Here is an 18085-nt window from a genome sequence, read left to right on the forward strand (position 1 = left end):
GAACATTTATTGACACATAATCACTCTATTAAAACCATAAAACTAATTAAAAACGTAAATAATTACAAAGAACTTAATATCAGAGAAGCAATAGAAATGTTTAAAAATAAAAACAATTTAATTAATTGGGATCTTGGCCCACTGAAAAATTCATTATTAAACTTGTGTAAACTGGCAAAATGTGATAATATTACTTAGTGATAACGTCACTAGGTGATAAGGTCACTAGGGGTATATAAGGGAGTTTTTTCTAGTCGGGGTGTCAGTATGTGTTTAGCGTTGATAATGGTAACATTGTTTCCGAAATACGTATCCGCGACTTTTCATTAATTTTTTTGTGGCTTTTGAGTTTAATATTTTTAATATTTTTTAGTTTTTTTAAATTAATAATATTTTTAATATAGTTTTAATTTTACTTAATTAACTAGCCACAAGTGATCAATTTTTATTATTTAATTATAATTATAGAACAAAACTTTTTATTTTTAAAAAATTTTAAAATTCAATTTTTTCCTACCTAGATTTAGATAATAATGGTAGCCATGTATATCCCACAACTGTTTCAACAGTAATTGTAGCCTGTTTTTTCCGAGAACGATCTACAGAAATATGTTTAAAGGTAAATAATAAATGATGTTTGTTAGTTATATATACGGGAAGTTTGATTTTGATTTCATTATACCATGATGGATTAGTATTATGGTACAAGACACTAGTAAATGCAGAATCTAATAATTGACCATATGATCCATAAATACACTATAAATATTAAAAAACAATTAATATAAATAATATTAAACTGAATAAAAATGTTCAATACAAACATTAATAGGTTTTGAGTCAGTATTATCATCATCAAACATTTGCACAGTACAAGTTATATTGCGTGCTCTAGGAAAATGTTTTTGAGAATCAAACGCCAGAGATAGTGGATAGACATACAAATGATTAATATAATTAATCTGTGGATGTGGGTCAGGATTAAGTTCTGAAATTTCCTTGATAGGATGATCTCGACTTGGTGGTATTGGAAATGGTTTTACCGGTGCCATATAAGCAGTCAATGTGTCTAAATTGTTAGTAAATAAATGAAAGATAGTATAACAAAAATATAGTTAATTTTTCTATAGGGCCAATCAACAAAAACAGGAAAAAATATGTCCCTTTTTATCTAGGGAAACTTGAAATATGCTACAAATACCCAAGATTTTATTCAGGCAGTTTAAAAAAAAATCCATTTTTGTAGAGTAGCCCTTTTATTTTAATTACAGATAAAAATATTTATTTGATTTTATGATAACTAACTTTCTAAGATACTAGATACTGCTTGAATTTTCAGTTGAAGGTGGCCAGGTATAACAGTAAATTTATTCATTTTTTCAGGTCTGAAAAAAATTTTACTTTAAACATTTTTTACTAAAAATAAAATTTTAAAAATGAGTTTACTTGCGGTAATCTAATAAAATCCTTATCATATCATCATTGCTTAATTTTGAAGGATCTTGTCTATATAAGGTCATATAATCTGAAGAGGTATCTAACTCACAACTATAAAGTCTGAACAAAGGCCTAGCTCCCCAGGCAAAAGGCATATGATAATTGCCAAGTCTAAGAAAAAGAAAGTTTTAGATTAATAATTTACTATTTAATAAAAACTACTCACTGAATACAATCATTTTTAACACTTTTATAAACTTTAGCACCATTTGAAGTTGTTTTGATGTATGGTTCAGATACACGAATAATGCTTCCTTGGAGTATTTTATCTATTCTCAAAAGCAAAAAAATATCTGAATGAGGTTTTGTTACACACATTATTGCCTAAAAAAAATATTTTTGTAATACATTCTAATGACACTAATATTACTTAGAAATACAATAAAATTAAGATCAAAATTTTAAAGTAAGTATACTCTAAAAGCCAAAATTATAATTACTTTTAACAAACTTTTTTTTTTAAAATAATATTTTCATTAGTTTGTAATAGAATGTGTATATACTTGTTTTTGCTTGAACAACCATTCTTTCATGACACAACAATTTTTAGCCAATTCAATATTTCCTTGAAAATCATCTCCATTCAGTAGACTTCTTATAGATGAACAATTTGTATTAAAATGAAAGTCTTCTGATATCTTTTGTGCAGAACGAATGTCATACAAAGCTAATGTAGTAAAATAAGGTTCAACCTAAATAATATTAAGTTTTTAAAAAAGTTCAACAATAACTAACATAAAAATTTATAATAAATAACATTTAAAATTTTTTCTCATAAACAATTACTATACTTTTTACATATTTTATTTGATCAAATATTATTGGATAAGGCACATAAAAAAATTATTTTGTCATTATTAAGTTGGGAAATGCAACAGTAAATAAAAATTCAACCATAACTATTCATAACATTGTTATTACCTTAGAAAACATTTATCTATGGATTATAAAGTTTTGTAAAGTAATACTACTAAATGTAAAACCAAAATTACATGTAATCAAAAATATTATTACATATTTTTAACAAATATTGTTTTCATATGAAAGCCACTTTTTAATAGGCTGGCTTTTTCTTTTCCCATCAGTAATTGTTAAATAAAAGATACACTATATCTGAAGTTAAATATCTTAACAGCTTAATCTAAAGATCAATTATATTCTATGTGCAAAAATATTGAAAATTGAGATAATCCAAGAAAAATTTTCAAGTACCTTGACCAATAATTCACGATAATATCTATTCAATCTGAATATCATAACTCACTCAATTACTTATGAAATAAAAATAATTTTTAAAATTTTTTTTGTTGTATATATTTTTTGATGTATCAATTATTAAGTACTTTTTCAGATCATTCCTTATACCTTATAAAGATAACAAATTAATTTTTTTAGTAGTAATATATATAATATACTAGTTAAGTATTATTTAACTGAGGAAGAGGAGTGTGCCCGAGAAATGTTTAATGAAATAATAAGGTATAACCTGCGCCTTATCCTAGTCAATATTTTAAAATGGTAATAACTTTCAATTTAATATGTCAAAGATTGTTACTAACCAGTCATTTCCTAGTAATTTAGATAATTAAATGAAGGGTATAGGGGAAAAACTGTAGTAGTCCATTTTTGTAAATTTTTGAGAAAAGCAAAACTAAAATGTAATAAATTTCTATCCCTTTAATAATAAAACAAAAATTGACGACTTTATAATTAGCAAGATGAAAATATTGTTTAGCAAATAGATTTCATTACTTGATACTACTACTAATAAGATATTAAATCAAACCATAAAATCAAAAATGAAAACAACTTGAATATTACCATTTTTCCCTTTATTCTTCAAATATATGTTGTTATTTAAACAAATAAAGTTTACACGCCTTTAAGGTATAAGGGATAGACCAAAAAAGTACATGATAAATAGAAAAATGTATGTAATTAAAAAGCTAGTTTAGTAAAGCTATAACTGACAATGAAATCCAGGGAAGGTAGTCCTATAAATAATACAGATTACGAATATCACAAATTATTAAACAATTTGATTTATATAAAATGACAAGTGATCACTCAAAATATAACTTCATACTAAATTAGAGTTACTAAGAATAATTTAAAGACAGTAATAATCTTAGAAAATATTCAGTATAATTTTGCGTCATGACAAAGCTTGTCTATACAATTCTTGCACAACCAAATAATAAACTCTGTAAAGTTTTAAATTTGAACCCAATGTAAATCTCCTTAATCCCCTATCTTGTACTTAATGGTTTTTATTTTTTTTTGTTCACAAGGGGCACTTTAAGGGTAATATTACACCTTGGGTAATGAGACCAAAGCAACTGTTATGACTTGAATATGAAAACAGACGAACAAATTTTTTAGAAATGACATAAAAAACTTATAATTTTCTGTTAGGAAAATTATACAAGATTTAAAAGTGACTATATTAAAAAATAAATACATGGTTATAAAGCCAACTTATTAAATCGTTATTAAGCACTTTAATTTTACTTTTAATCATATATTGATATCAGTTTTTGTTCACATTTTATAAGAATATATGCATTATTTTTTAGCCTACCTATGTACTTAAAGTCCCCCGGGCAATGGATCCCACTCTGGGATCCGGCTAACGGGGGAGGCCACGCCATGTTATGAATCAGCTCTTGATTAATTTCGGGTTGAGTCACAACGTGGTGGTGTAAGTTTTAGAGACGGCGTGGGCCGCTCTGAAGTAATACCTAATGGTAGTTCCGGTCGTTTAAAACTAAGCCGGTCGTTTAAAAAAAAAAAAAAATGTACTTAAAGTCTCAACTTATATTGGTCTCTTTAAAATCATCAGAAATCATTAATGGTCTTCCACTCCTTACTTTTTGAGTATCTGTATGACCATTTTAAACAATCTGATCTACTTGGTAACATGCTAACAACTCATAATATCATAAATTTAACGAGTTGATGAAGAATATTTACGGGATATTGATTTGGACAGTCATAAAATAAATGAGTGCTCAAACCTCATAAGAACAAGGGCTGCAGGATAAATTCTCCATTGAAAAAGTTTGCTATAACTAAACAAAATGGGCTAAAAATACAAGGAACCCCTCAAAATGACTGTTAGAAGTTTAGATACACACCAGATGTCTCAACTTAGATAAGTAATATTTTCCTAACATTTCAAAGGATTTGTAACCTTACATTCTGGATGGCCCATGCAATTCAAAAAATCAATAAAAACAAATTTAAGACATTTATAGTCCATATAATGAAAGAACTATGTTACATATCGATAGAGCTAACATTTAAGTTATATTACAACAATATTAAATTTTTTTACTTGATTGTCATTATTTTCCTCATTACACAAACGAAATTTTAACAATTGACATTCTATTAATATTTTTTGACCAAAACGTTCTTTGTAAGGTTCTGATACACTGTCTGAAGGCTGATTTAAAATATTTTGTTTAATACAATTATTGGGCTGTAAAAAAAAAATAATTATTACAACTTAGTTCAAATAAAAAAATCCAGCACAGGGGGGTCGCGGTACAGTGGTGTCGTTTTCACACGAAAATAGCATTCGGTAGCGATTTTCGCCGTGAAGACAAGTCCAGAGGTCAAATTTTTTTTTTAAATTAATGTATATTACATTAGCATTAATTTAAGATATATATAAAAGTATCAGACCTTCCGGAACATTTTCAAAAGTTAAGTTGAAAAAGTTCTACTTTATATATGCATTTTTTATATTTTAAGCCCCCCACATATAGGGAAATGGTCTGATTTAAAAAAAAAGTATGTCCAATGAAAGATGTATATGAATACTACTTTTCATGAAAAAATTGTATTGATCCATACATTTTTTAAAAAGTTATAGCACTTTAAAGTAAAAAATGTAAATTATAAAATCGAGAATTTTCACACAAAAATAGCATTCGATAGCCATTTTCACCATTAAGACAAGTCCAGAGGTCAAATTTTTTTTTTTCAAATTAAAGTATATTACATTAGCTTTAATTTAAGATATATATAAAAGTGTCAGACCTTCCGGAACATTTTCAAAAGTTAAGTTGAAAAAATTAATTTTTTGTGAAAAAGTTGTCTTTTTAAATCCCCCCCTGTGGGCAGATAAAGGGTCAAATTTACAAAAAAAAATATACCAAATGATAGGTAAAGACTCATGTGTCTATAAATAAAAAATCATATTGATTTGGTCATTTTAAAAAAAATTATGGTAGTTTTAAATAAAAAAAATTTAAAAATTTGGAAAATAAACGATTTTTAAATTTTTTGGAGATTTTCCTTATTTACGGGGAACGAAGGGAATTTTTTCAATTTTTGAGGGTAATTTCTTCGACTAGATATGATTTTTGATCTTTTGACGTATTGTTGAAAGAAATTGGTTCAGTGAAAGCCTCGAAAAAGTGGTAACAGACACATGAATAAAAAAAAAAAAAAACACATCATAGTAAAACCAATACCTTCTCAGCTTCGCATCGAAGCTAATATAGATATAGTCGTCTTATTTTCACTAGATTTTAAATTAAGCCAAATTAAATGATTCAATTTTTTAATTAGTATTCAGCAATAAAAGGTCATTAACACATAACATATACATGTTTAAATGCTATTAATAAGATTAGTAGTAATTTTTTCAATATTGTCCCAAAACCCATTTTTTAAGGTATGTATAGATTTGTTTATATTAAATTTAAAATTAAACCATATCTACACAATAAAAAAAAAAAGAAAAAATATAATAGTAAAATCAATATTTTTTCATATTTGTATTCAAGCTAAAATAATAATGATAACAATTATAATGCACCACAATATTATTTTTTCTTATTATTCTGTGTGAAAATTTTTTTTATCTTTTATAGAGGTAAAAAATATTAAAATATATAAATTGATTTATTTATTTATTAAAACTCGATTTTTTTTTTTTTTAAATAAATAAAATAAATTAAGTTACAATCAATTATTTCCCAACTACACAATTTTCAATTTTAGTTTTTTCTTTAAATAGTTTAGGGAAAAAAATATTCTAACAAATTATTGGAAAATTTATGTAATACAAAAATTAATTTCTTGGAATGAAAAATACTAAAATTCAAAATATTTCCATAAATATAAATATTAACAAAGAAATTCATTAATATAACTTTTTTTTTTTTTTTAATAAAAAAACTTTTAATGATAAATATATAAATTGAAAACTTTTATTTAAAAAATACCTGTAGAAGAAAAGGACAAATAACAAATATTTTTCTTCTTTGTTCTTGTCTTGCATGAGCTAGCGTAGAATATGTCTCTCTGGCATACTTCATTAATTGTGGATTATGTTCCAATCCTTTTAAAGTTCCAAAACTTTCAATTGATGATGAAATAGGTCTTATATTGTTTTCTTCTAAAAGTAAATTAAAATTTTAGAAAATAAATAAAATAAAATTTATTTTATTTTGATAAATAAATATCTGTATTATTACACATCATTTGGTGATCAAATAAATCCTGCATTTTTCTTTATTTTTTTTTTTTATCAATAGAAAAATTTTATTAAAACATGCATAACCAGCCAAAAAATTTAATTTGCACAAAACTATATAGATAATAACCAAACTGTATTATAGCAACTATATTATTTCATAAACAATATTGAAAAATACCTAGCACAGTGGGATTGTGGCACAATGGGGACAGGATAGTTGAAAAAACTATAGATGATATCTGACATTGATTATAATCACTATCATAAAGAACACTAATGCAAATCTATAGATAGTGTTTAATTTTTAGAAGGAATTATTGAATTATTCTAAAAGCAATATGAACTCCTATTTTCTTATTTATATCCAGATAACAAGTTTTATAATTTATAAGTATAATATATGAATAAATACTTATTATAGTAATTAAATTTAGAGTCAAATTGATATTTAATAATTTAGTATTGGAATTTTTATGGAAAAATTATAAAATGTTATAAAGCTGTAGTATATTTAAGTTAAAAAAAAAAAAATTAGGTCTGACGACTTATCTTTTAGGTGCAAATATTTGCTATAGTTAAAAAAAAATGATATTTACTACTTTACACATCTTTACATATTTCAAAATAAATACAATCTTTTCTGTTCTAACAAGAAAGTTTCTTGTTTCATCATATAAATTTGATAAAGTGCTTGATGATATGACTGAAGCTGGACCATCATATAATACATAATATCTCAAATCATAGTCTTGTGAAATTTTATTCCAAATGACTTTGCTTTTAGAGGAGTAAAAATTATATGCTTTTAACAGTGGGAATCGCACATCATTTGGTAAAATTATAGCACAAAAAAACATTTTTAAAAAATTGAAAACCTTCAATTTTAGTTACATAAAATAATTTCTTAAAATAAGGAAAATAAATAATATAAGGAATAATATATTCTATATTAACTTTAAAAGTATTAAAATTTAAGTATATTTTTAATATATTTAAATATTTAAATTATAGTATAGTGCTTAAACATCACAAGTAGGATGTGATGAAATAGACAAAGATATGTTTTAAAGAGAGGTTGATCAGGTGATGCAAGGAATACCGGGTAATGAGGATGTGGCAATAGATGGAGATATGAATGGACATGTTGGTAATGAGAGGAGAGAATATAAAAGAATACATGAAGAATATGGATAGGGAAGAATGAAGCTGGAGACAGAATCTTGGATTTCGCAGTATTGTATGATCTATCTGTGGTTAATACTTATTTTAGAAAGAGGGAAGAATAATATATAACTTATAAGAGTGGATTAATAGATAGAGCCTAATATAGCTGCCGCACTCAAGAGCTAGAGAATCAGATGGACTAGACATGACTAGAGAGCAGAAAATCAACTTATATTGATCATCACAAAATAGAAACCAAACAAAAGTCAACCAAGAGGAAGGCATAGGCTACGATGGGAGGCCTGAGTCAAGGACGATCACAGGAACCAATCCCTTATGTATTATACATGAATATTACAGAGAATACCTATGTTGGACCAGAACCAGCGGTAGGACTCACTGAGCAATCGCTCAAAGCGCTACCCAAGAATTGGTGCAGAGAATAACACAAGAAAATCTGGAAGTACTTGGTAGTACCTAGACAATTTAAAATGTTTATCAAGACCCCTAATCTACTGTTGGGTAATCTTAATAGCATGACTAGACATTAAATAAGCACCTTGACTGGTCTACTGATAGGACATAGTCACCTGCTTGAACATTTTAACACAATGGGGGTATCGGAATCACTAGTTGAGTAGAGGAGGAAGACGCATTTAACATTATGTGCGAATGTGAAACCTTGTCCACACCAAGATCAAACTACTTAAGTAAACCTTTTCCTGAAAAAGAAGATATTAAAAACCTAAACCCAAAGAGATACTTAATTTCGCCGGAAAGACGGGACTTTTTGGTCATCTATAAGGAGTGACTCAATGGCCACCCTTATAGAATGATTAGTATAATGTATTAACACTTCGGTGATAACACTTAGGTGGGTAAATTGAATCAAAACAATTCGGTATGGGGTGCGCACAATGGACTAATGGGTCTGAATGCATGGGCATTATGTTCACCTTGATAATAACTAAAACTAAAAAAAACTAAAATTTGATTTAACAAGGTAACAAATATTCTGCTTTCATGCATGTACAAGGTAATTTTTTTAGCGCTTTAAACTAGTAATTATACAGCTAGTATTGTGTATTTGTAACACATTTCCCAACCATGCTACATACTCACTCTAAGTATTAAAATGCTTGCAACTAATAAGTACTTATCATTAAGTTAATATTAACACACCAAATTTTTTTTAAAGAAAATAGCTTGAAAATGGTTATTTGAAATTTTAAAGAATAAAAAGTAATTTTTTTTTGTTAACTATAAACAAATAAAAAAACATGCTTTTAACAAAGTTCCATACCGTAAAAATTATTTTTAAAAAAAGTAACATTCAATGTAATATAATTTCAGTATCTCTACATTAAGATATGAAAAATTTTCAAGTTTTAAATTATAATTATTCTGTATGTAATTGAGTGGGTTATAACAAAAAATCACTCTGTATATATATTTGTATATTTTAAACTAATTTGTAAAACTATTATTATGATAATACATATATGAGTACCATTAATGTATAGATAGCACCACTTCCAGTGTTTGGAGGTAGGTAGTGGTGTCATCTAGTATTAACAATAGGGACTGCGTGGGGAATTAGTAACGTGGCAGTGCCTGATGCGTATAGTCTTGGATTCGAGACTTAGATACAGGTGGCTTCATTTTCTGAATGAGTCAATTTAGCAATTGAAGTCCTCATACCTTTCTCTGGCATAGGACTAACTACCCATACCGGACTATACACTGTTAAGAAACTTCTTCTTAAAGGAGACCACAATCAATGGGCCATAAAAAAAAAGTTATTTTTTGTAAAACTTATTTTAAGAAATTTATAAAATGAATAGTACTATTTACTGTTTTCTAGAAATTTATCATCTCTTTTACTATGTTTTAACGCTAATTGCAGTTTATTCATCCAATCCATTATATCAGCTTCAGAATCAGATGCCAAACAATAGCTTTTATCAGAATCAACCATTCGAAGTTCAAAACAAAACCTTCCTTTCTTAACATTCTGAAATAATAAAGTAATTAATTTTTAATAAAGTTTTTATTTCTTTAAAATTAAAAATGTAATTAAAATATTAATTTTTAATAAAAAAATATAAAAAATCTTTTAGTTTTTAATAATATTAGCCACAATTCTTACTCGAATAACTTTATCACATAAATCCATAACAATTGTTGCTTTAGCATCTCCTTTTTTATCATCTTTATATACTTCTAATATATAAGTGCCATCAACTTGTTTTCTAAATAGTTAAAACATTTTATTTAACTAAAAAATATAAATATTTTTAATTTATTGTTTATTTTAAAACGTAAACATTTTTTTTTATAAAAGTATTAAAGTGATTTTAAGTGAGATTCTTATAAATAAAATTTTCTAATTTATCTCAAAACCAATTCATAGAAATAAAAAATTAAGAATAACACCAACTATTAAGGATAGATTTTTTCATTCGACTAATGGTCTTGATAAATAATACTACATAATTACTTTAAAATACAGAAACGTCTTTTGAAAGACTTTGAACCAGCTAAATTTGCAAACATTCGTTCTGAAGCACCTCCACTACCATCTGGTCCTTTGAATAAGTATCCTTGTTTAAAAAGTGTATTGTCAATTTTTTCAACTTTTAAATCCTATATTATTACATTACATAATTATTAATTAAGATCAATCAAATTAATTGGAAATTAACACTTTATTTATATTTTATTTCTCTCTCACAGTCTAGTATTTATTATAAGTGTCCTTAAAAATCATTTTCATACAAAAATTAGTTTGAAAAAAAAAAATTTTAAAAACATTAATTTCAGTTTCTTTTTAATAGCCTTTATTAAAATAATAATTAGCTCAACAATTATAAGCGAAAGAAAAACAGTCATAGTACTAGTTGTAATGGTACAACAAATTGTCGCGGTCGCATCGCAACTCCAGCTTTACCACTGGATGGCGATCGCGGTGCTTCCCCTTTACATCCAGCAGGTCGCGCCATATGGAGTGGCTGACAGGTGGCGTGAACCGGTCCAGCCCGTCCACAACTAATTCGCTTTTTCTCTTTGGACCGTCACAGTCAAGAATACGTATAAAGTTTTTTGTTTTACTCCTTAATTGACCTTGTCATATAAAGGAAAATATACGTTAAGCAATATTTAACTGACGAGTTATGTATAATTATTATTATTATTATAAAACAAACCCTGACCCCATCAAAATGTGGCAATAATTGTTAGTATTATATTAGTACTTTATTTAAAATTATTGTTAACAGAGCCTTTAATGACAAACTGAAAAATTATTAAATAAAAATTTTTAATTGAAAGAAAAGAAGAGAAAATAAAACAGATAAATAAATAACTACAATATAATAATAATAGTAATAATAGTAATAAAATTAGAGATTAAATGACAAAGCCGGAACTCCTCAAGAAGGATATGATGGAAATAATTATAATGGAAGAATGGGAATTAAGAGTTTTAGCTAAGGAAGGGGGATTAATATTGTGGGAGGCTAAAAGGCTTAATAGTTTAATAAAAGCTGTTAATTAGAGCAGGACAATCAAAGAGAAGATGACGAAAATCGCATAGAGCTTCACTATCATGTAGGGGACAGAAGGGAACGGAATTTAAGGAAAGATGGAACGCATAGTAAGGAAGAAGATTATGACCTAACCTAAGTCTTGAGTACTGAGAAATGATATTTCAGGATAAGTCAAGGATATGAAACCATGGAAAATGAATAATGGAAGGAGATATCGAGCGATACCAACATACCGTTTTCAATTTTATTGTAGCCCAACTGTCCTGTCAGGCTTGAAGAACTGTCTGTCGAAAGAGGCGGAGAAAGTCAGAAGCGGAAATGTTATGACTGGAAGAAGTAAAGAAGGGGGAGGTAGAAGTAGCACGATGGTCAGCTGTTTCGTTACCTAATATACCGGCGTTTTTTAGAGCGGATAACGGATTTAAAAATGAGAAGTAATGAAGAGGGATGAGAGCTCCAGGATGTAATTATGAGATAAACGGACGGTAAGCGTTTTTTAGTGAAAATAATTAACTGGCTTTTCAATGGAACAGCCTCAAAATAATGAATTTGAAGAGAGTTGGAGAGGAAGGCAAGTGAATTATTAAGGGAGTTGAGGGCATTATGAATGGATATATGAGGAGGGAAAAGAACGATATCAGCATAGAAAAGTGAAAAAGTTCCACTAGAGGAAAGGGAGAGGCTAATTTTGCTTATGTAAACATTAAAAAGAAGAGGACTAAGGCAGCTACCCTGAGGGAGGCTGCGGTAGGAGGTGCGATTTAATATTAAACCAGAAGGAGAAGTGAATGTAAGGAAACGTTTTGAATAGAGACGTGAAATAAAATTACAAAGTGTAGGGGGTATAGAATAAAAATGTAAAAGGGAAATAAGGGTAGGAATGTATACAGAATCAAAAGCACCTTTGATGTCAACAAAGACGGCGGGACAACAGGATTTATCACAAAATGCTTTATATATACAGACTGTGAGAGTAGATAAACACTCCATGGTGCTAAGCCCTCTTCAAAACCCGTATAAGTTAGGGGAAAGACAGTCATTTTTTTTCAAAAAACTAATCAAGGCGGTTTTTGATAATGTATTCAACAAAATTATGTCAAGAATCAGGAATAACACCTTGGGAACACAAAGAATTGAGAATTATTAGGAAAATTTCAAGGCAATGAGAAGGGACATGTTTTAAAACCAAAGGGGAAATTCCACCCAAACCAGAGATGGACGATTTACGCGAGTAGATTGCATAGGAAATTTTACTGTGTATAAACGAAAAAGTAAGAGGATGAAAAGGGAGAGAATTAAGGAAGGGGTTAGTATCAAGGGTAGGAGAGGATTCTTTTAAGGATGGGATGTAGGGAGGAGCAACCTTACTGCAGAAGGGATTAAACCATGATTCGTTTAAAGAGGGAGAACTATTATATAGACAGTTTTTTAATTTTTTGGCAATAGCCCATGTATTGGACAGGCTAGATGAAGGATTAAGTGAGGAACAGAAGGAGCGCCAGGAGATAATTTTTGCTTGTTTAAGTATTTTTTGAACAGAGGCTTGTACCTTTTGGTACTCAAAAAAATCGCTTAATAGACCCAAGGATCTATATTTTTTAAAAGCTTTATTGTGCTCATTGATAGCGTAGGTGTAAGAGGAAGACTACCATATTGGAGAGGAGGGAAAAAACTTTTTGGTTTTTTTAATTAAAGGAACAGATAAATTAATGGCTCTAATAATTGTAGACAACAACCAGTTGTAGTCTGTAATGGGAAAGGAGGAGGAAATATTAGAAGTGAAAATGGTCATGTAATTTTAAAAAGATGGGCAATCAGCTTTCGAATAATTAAATCTGTTAAAAGTGGTGTGCGAGGAGGAGGGAGAGAGAGTGGAAGAATTTGTGTAGGAAATAATAATGGGAAAATGATTACTACCATGAGTGCAGTCTAGGCCAGACCACGACAATGAGAAAGAGGGAGATGAAATAGTTAGGTCAACCGCGGAATCCATTTGGGAAGGGCCTATAAAGAGGGTGGGGAGTCCTGTATTGAGAATATACAGATTGTAAGCAGAAATAACAGACGAAATAATGTTACTACGATGATTGGAGATTAGTGCACACCAGGAGGGATGGTGACCATTAAAATCACCGCCTAGAATAGAATTACAAGAAACTAAAGAAAAAATTTTATCAATTAGAATAGAAGGAGGGTTGGAAGAGGGGGGAATGTAAATAGACCAAATGGCAATGGGATTGGGTAAATTAGTAAACGCTTCGATACCAACAAGATCTATGGAATGATTAAGAAGCAAGATTTTTAATACAGAATCAATAGAAATAGGGCTAATGTGGATAGTATGATAGGAGATGATGGCTACATCACCAAAATCGTAGATACGATCAGAGCAATTAATGTTTAACTGTGCAAGAGAAACACATTTGTTTGTAAGGAGCCAAGTTTCAGAAAGGAGAGCAAAAGAACATTTATTGTTAGAGAGATGAAAAGAAAGATTGTGCATTCTTGGGAATAAACTTCTTAAGTTCCATTGAAGAATGTTGAAAGAAAGATAGTTAGGATTACTATTAAAACGTGTAATCATTGTCAGATAAAGGATAGTGAATGTTAATTAATGAAGATTAATAAGAACTAAATCTAGTTGCGGTCATCAGAATTTATATTACAATTTTGGGACATATTTTTAAAAAAACTGCCATTAGGCGAAATTGGTCTAGAACAGTCATTCGGTAAAGGAGGATAGTAGGGGGAAGGGACTTGAGTTTTATTACTTTTTTTCTTATTTTGTTTATTTGTATATGTATTAGTAGAATGACTAAGGGAAGGAAAGAAAAGAGAAGCTACGACTTTGATACTAGATATATTTGTATTTTTTGCAACATCAGAAAAGGTAAAAGATTTATTAACTAAACTGGAACGTTTGATTGAGGAGGCTTCAGAAAATGAGACATTGTTTGTGGTCATTACTTTTTTAATGTCCTTTTGCACAGACCATTTGCTGCAAGATCTATCCATCGCAGGGTGGTTAAGTTTACAAAAAATGCACGAAGGAGGTGTGGTTAACTTGACCTTACAATTAGATTCAGTGTGGTCAAAGAGAACGCAATGATTGCAGCACTCCTTACTGCGACAGAACTTGAAAGTGTGACCAAAACGTAAACACTTTCGACATTGGTCTGGAGAACGAATGATCGGAGAAACATCGAAAATAACTTTGTATATTGATTATTTTTGAGGAAGAGTTACTGACAAAAATTTAAGTTTACCTAAATTTTAAGAAACGAGGTTGTTATCCTTTTAGCTTCGATGCGAAGCTGAGAAGGTATTGGTTTTACTATGATGTGTTCTTTTTTTTTATGTGTCTGTTACCACTTTTACTCAGCTCTCAACAAACGGATTTCTTTCAACGATATGTCAAAAGATCACAAATTGTATCTAGTCGAAGACATTACCCTCAAAAATTGAAAACATTTCCCTCGTTCCCCGTAAATGGGGAAACCTCCAAAAAAATTACAAATTTAAAAATCGCTAATTTTAGACATTTTTTTTTTCTTAAAACTCTGCCATTACTTTTTCAAAAATGAACATATCAATATAATTTTTTTTTATAGATGCTTGATGTCTTTACCTATCATTTGATATATTTTTTTATAAATTTAACCCTTTACCTGCCCACAGAGGGGGATTCAAAATGAGAACTTTTTTACAAAAAATTTACTTTTTCAACTTAACTTTTGAAAGTGTTCCGGAAAGTCTGACACTATTATATATATCTTAAATTAAAGCTAATGTAATGTACTTTATTATGAAAAAAAAAATTTGACCTCTGGACTTGTCTTCTTGGTGAAAACGGCTACCGAATGCTATTTTTATGTGAAATTTCTCAATTTTATATTTTACATTTTTTACTTTAAAATTCTATAACTTTTTAAAAAATTTATGGATCAATACAATTTTTTCATGAGAAATAATATTTTTTAATAATCCCTTTTTCATTTGACATACTTTATCTTAATCAGGATATTAATAAGGAACTAGCAGATCATGTAGCTTTTGGAATAATACACCAATTTTTTAAAATTAAAGACTATCTAAAGATTTGCATCAAAGTGTTTTTTTTTTTATAGTGATTTTAATCACTGTCAGATATCATAATACTATATCCAACTATGCCACATCACCACTGTGCTGCAACCCCCTGTGCTGGGTTTTTTTATTCTGTATTCAGATATACATGTATATAAATACATTTACTTAGTACTATTGCAAGATTTTAGTTCAGGTAGATTTCACTCAGGTTGATAATAGAACCTTGAGAGGTATGCTACCTCACCCTTCAAAATGTAGATGGTTTAGTTTCAAGGGGGAGAAACTCCAAAACTTTATTTTTACCTACACTACTGCATTTACTATTCCTACAACATCTCTAATAAGATGAAACATTACAGTAAAAACAAAACATTTATGAAATATAATATTTTAGACTACTTAAACAAAAATTAATATTTAAATTATTAAAATATATTCTAATCTTATTTAATTGCATAGATATTTAATTAAATATAAAGATATCTTACCTTGTTATCTAAACCTTCTATGCCTGAATCTATATCATATACTTCATCTTTTACATTTTGAGATTTATGAACCCTAGAAATATAAAATTATATTTGTAACAAAATTTTAATTTTTATAAGAACCTAAAAATGTATTGGATTTGTGATAAAATTAAAAAAAATAATCAAAATGACACTTCTATAAAAATGAAAATTTAATAAAAAAATGTCTGCATTTTAAAATTACTGACTTTTTTAAAAAAAAACACTGGTCCAAATGAAATTTTAATATGGTATACTAGAGGCAATAATTTTTCATTTCATATATTTTATATGAATATTCAATGAAAAAAAAATTCAGAAAGGGTTTAAAAATTATTTTTTCAACTAAATTTTTGAAAATGTTCCATATTGACTAAGTGTTTTAAACCTATTTTAAAGCTTTTGAAATGAATTAAAATATAAAAGAAATTTTATCTGACAATTACTCTTTAACACAAAATCAGCCACTGTCAGATATCATCGACACTTGTGGTAGCTATGCTACGAACCCACTGTGCTAGATTTTTCAGATTGAAGTACTTACTTAGGTAGTTGAAAATATGATTCAGAATATGCACTATATTTATAATGAATAACATGCCAATTTGAAGAGTAATTTTGAATACATTTTTTTGTTAATAGTGAGCATTCTTTAATATCTTCTTCTGGAATTCCAGAATCTACTGTTCGATAACGCCTAGGTAATACAACATGCTGAAATATTTAAAAAGATTAATTTTTTTTCTAATATTTTACTTATAGGTAAAATTATAGAAATATTACTTTTGACTCGGAGAAAATAGGGATAATACAAATTTTTATGAATATTTTGTTTTTAGAAAATGGTAGCTTGCATTTATTGAGTAATTTAATTTAAATATCATAATTCAGATAATACAATTATTGGAGCTATAAAAATTTTTTTGTTTTAAAACATGTAGATATTTTCTAAGTTTTGAAATTTTCTCCTAGAAAGTTAATTAAATTCGGGAAATAAAATTTCCCTAATTTTTAAAATTTGAACTAATATTATTTTTTAATAAAAATTAAATAAAGTGGTTGAAATGATTTATATTATAGTAAAAGTATTACTTTTATGAATAAAAAAAATACACGTCAGAGTAAGTCAATATTTTTCAGAAGTTAAATATATATTTAATTATTTAGTTTAAAATAAAAAATATAATTGTTAAAAATACTTCCTTACTGATATATCATCCAAAGGGTAAATTAATAATTCTCTTTGAGGGTCATTTTGAAAAACTGTATGATTTTTGGCACAATAATCTTCGAATTCAATTGGATCCACTTGAAAAAATTTCAGCTGTGCCAAAAAAATATGATCATCAAAAATGTACTTAAGATTACAATACATAACTAGTCATAGGGAAAATAAATATTATTACATGGTTCGAATTTTCTCGAACAACCTGGCTTACACTCTCCCTTAACTGAGCAGCCATCCCTGGTCGACCAAGACCCTTAATAAATTTTCTCTCGCCCATATTAATATAAGTATTGTCGACTTTCAACTTCGCCGACGTGTTTAATTAATTAAATTACGAATACGGGTCATGAACCATTTTATTAAGAATTACTCCTAACCGGGATTATATATAATTATTTTAACATCACATGGCACTCCGAAAAATTATTAATTAAAAAAAAAATTACTGTTATTCGAAAAACATTTATTTTCAGTTCTCACACATTTCAATTATCGAATAATTTATTTGGAATTCCTAGAGCCGCGCACCGACCTCTTAACCGAGATAACCGTTTAG

General features: G+C 28.1%; 1 protein-coding gene across 4 annotated transcripts in view; it reads right to left on the reverse strand.

Moving 5' to 3' along the window:
• Positions 1-18079, reverse strand: part of LOC126898697 (dedicator of cytokinesis protein 9) — a 28123-nt gene extending 10044 nt beyond the window's left edge. The window contains exons 1-15 of one of the 4 annotated variants that reach the window (XM_050672984.1): positions 17708-18079; positions 17509-17625; positions 16846-17015; positions 16281-16353; positions 10656-10801; positions 10305-10407; positions 10010-10169; positions 6738-6907; positions 4835-4981; positions 2001-2189; positions 1664-1821; positions 1447-1608; positions 1306-1385; positions 825-1069; positions 518-759 (exon numbers count right to left, since the gene is read on the reverse strand). In XM_050672984.1, the coding sequence (XP_050528941.1) occupies positions 518-759; positions 825-1069; positions 1306-1385; positions 1447-1608; positions 1664-1821; positions 2001-2189; positions 4835-4981; positions 6738-6907; positions 10010-10169; positions 10305-10407; positions 10656-10801; positions 16281-16353; positions 16846-17015; positions 17509-17625; positions 17708-17806 (2261 nt within the window). In that variant the 5' untranslated portion in view covers positions 17807-18079. Of the gene's footprint in view, positions 1-517; positions 760-824; positions 1070-1305; positions 1386-1446; positions 1609-1663; positions 1822-2000; positions 2190-4834; positions 4982-6737; positions 6911-9665; positions 9959-10009; positions 10170-10304; positions 10408-10655; positions 10802-16280; positions 16354-16845; positions 17016-17508; positions 17626-17707 lie in introns of those variants that run through there. The other 3 variants (XM_050672983.1, XM_050672986.1, XM_050672985.1) reach the window with 3 other exon arrangements.
• Between the last annotated feature and the right edge of the window lie 6 nt (positions 18080-18085).

This window comes from Daktulosphaira vitifoliae, unplaced genomic scaffold (assembly GCF_025091365.1).
Source record: "Daktulosphaira vitifoliae isolate Bord-2020 unplaced genomic scaffold, ASM2509136v1 Scaffold_2, whole genome shotgun sequence".
Taxonomy (NCBI): domain Eukaryota; kingdom Metazoa; phylum Arthropoda; class Insecta; order Hemiptera; family Phylloxeridae; genus Daktulosphaira; species Daktulosphaira vitifoliae.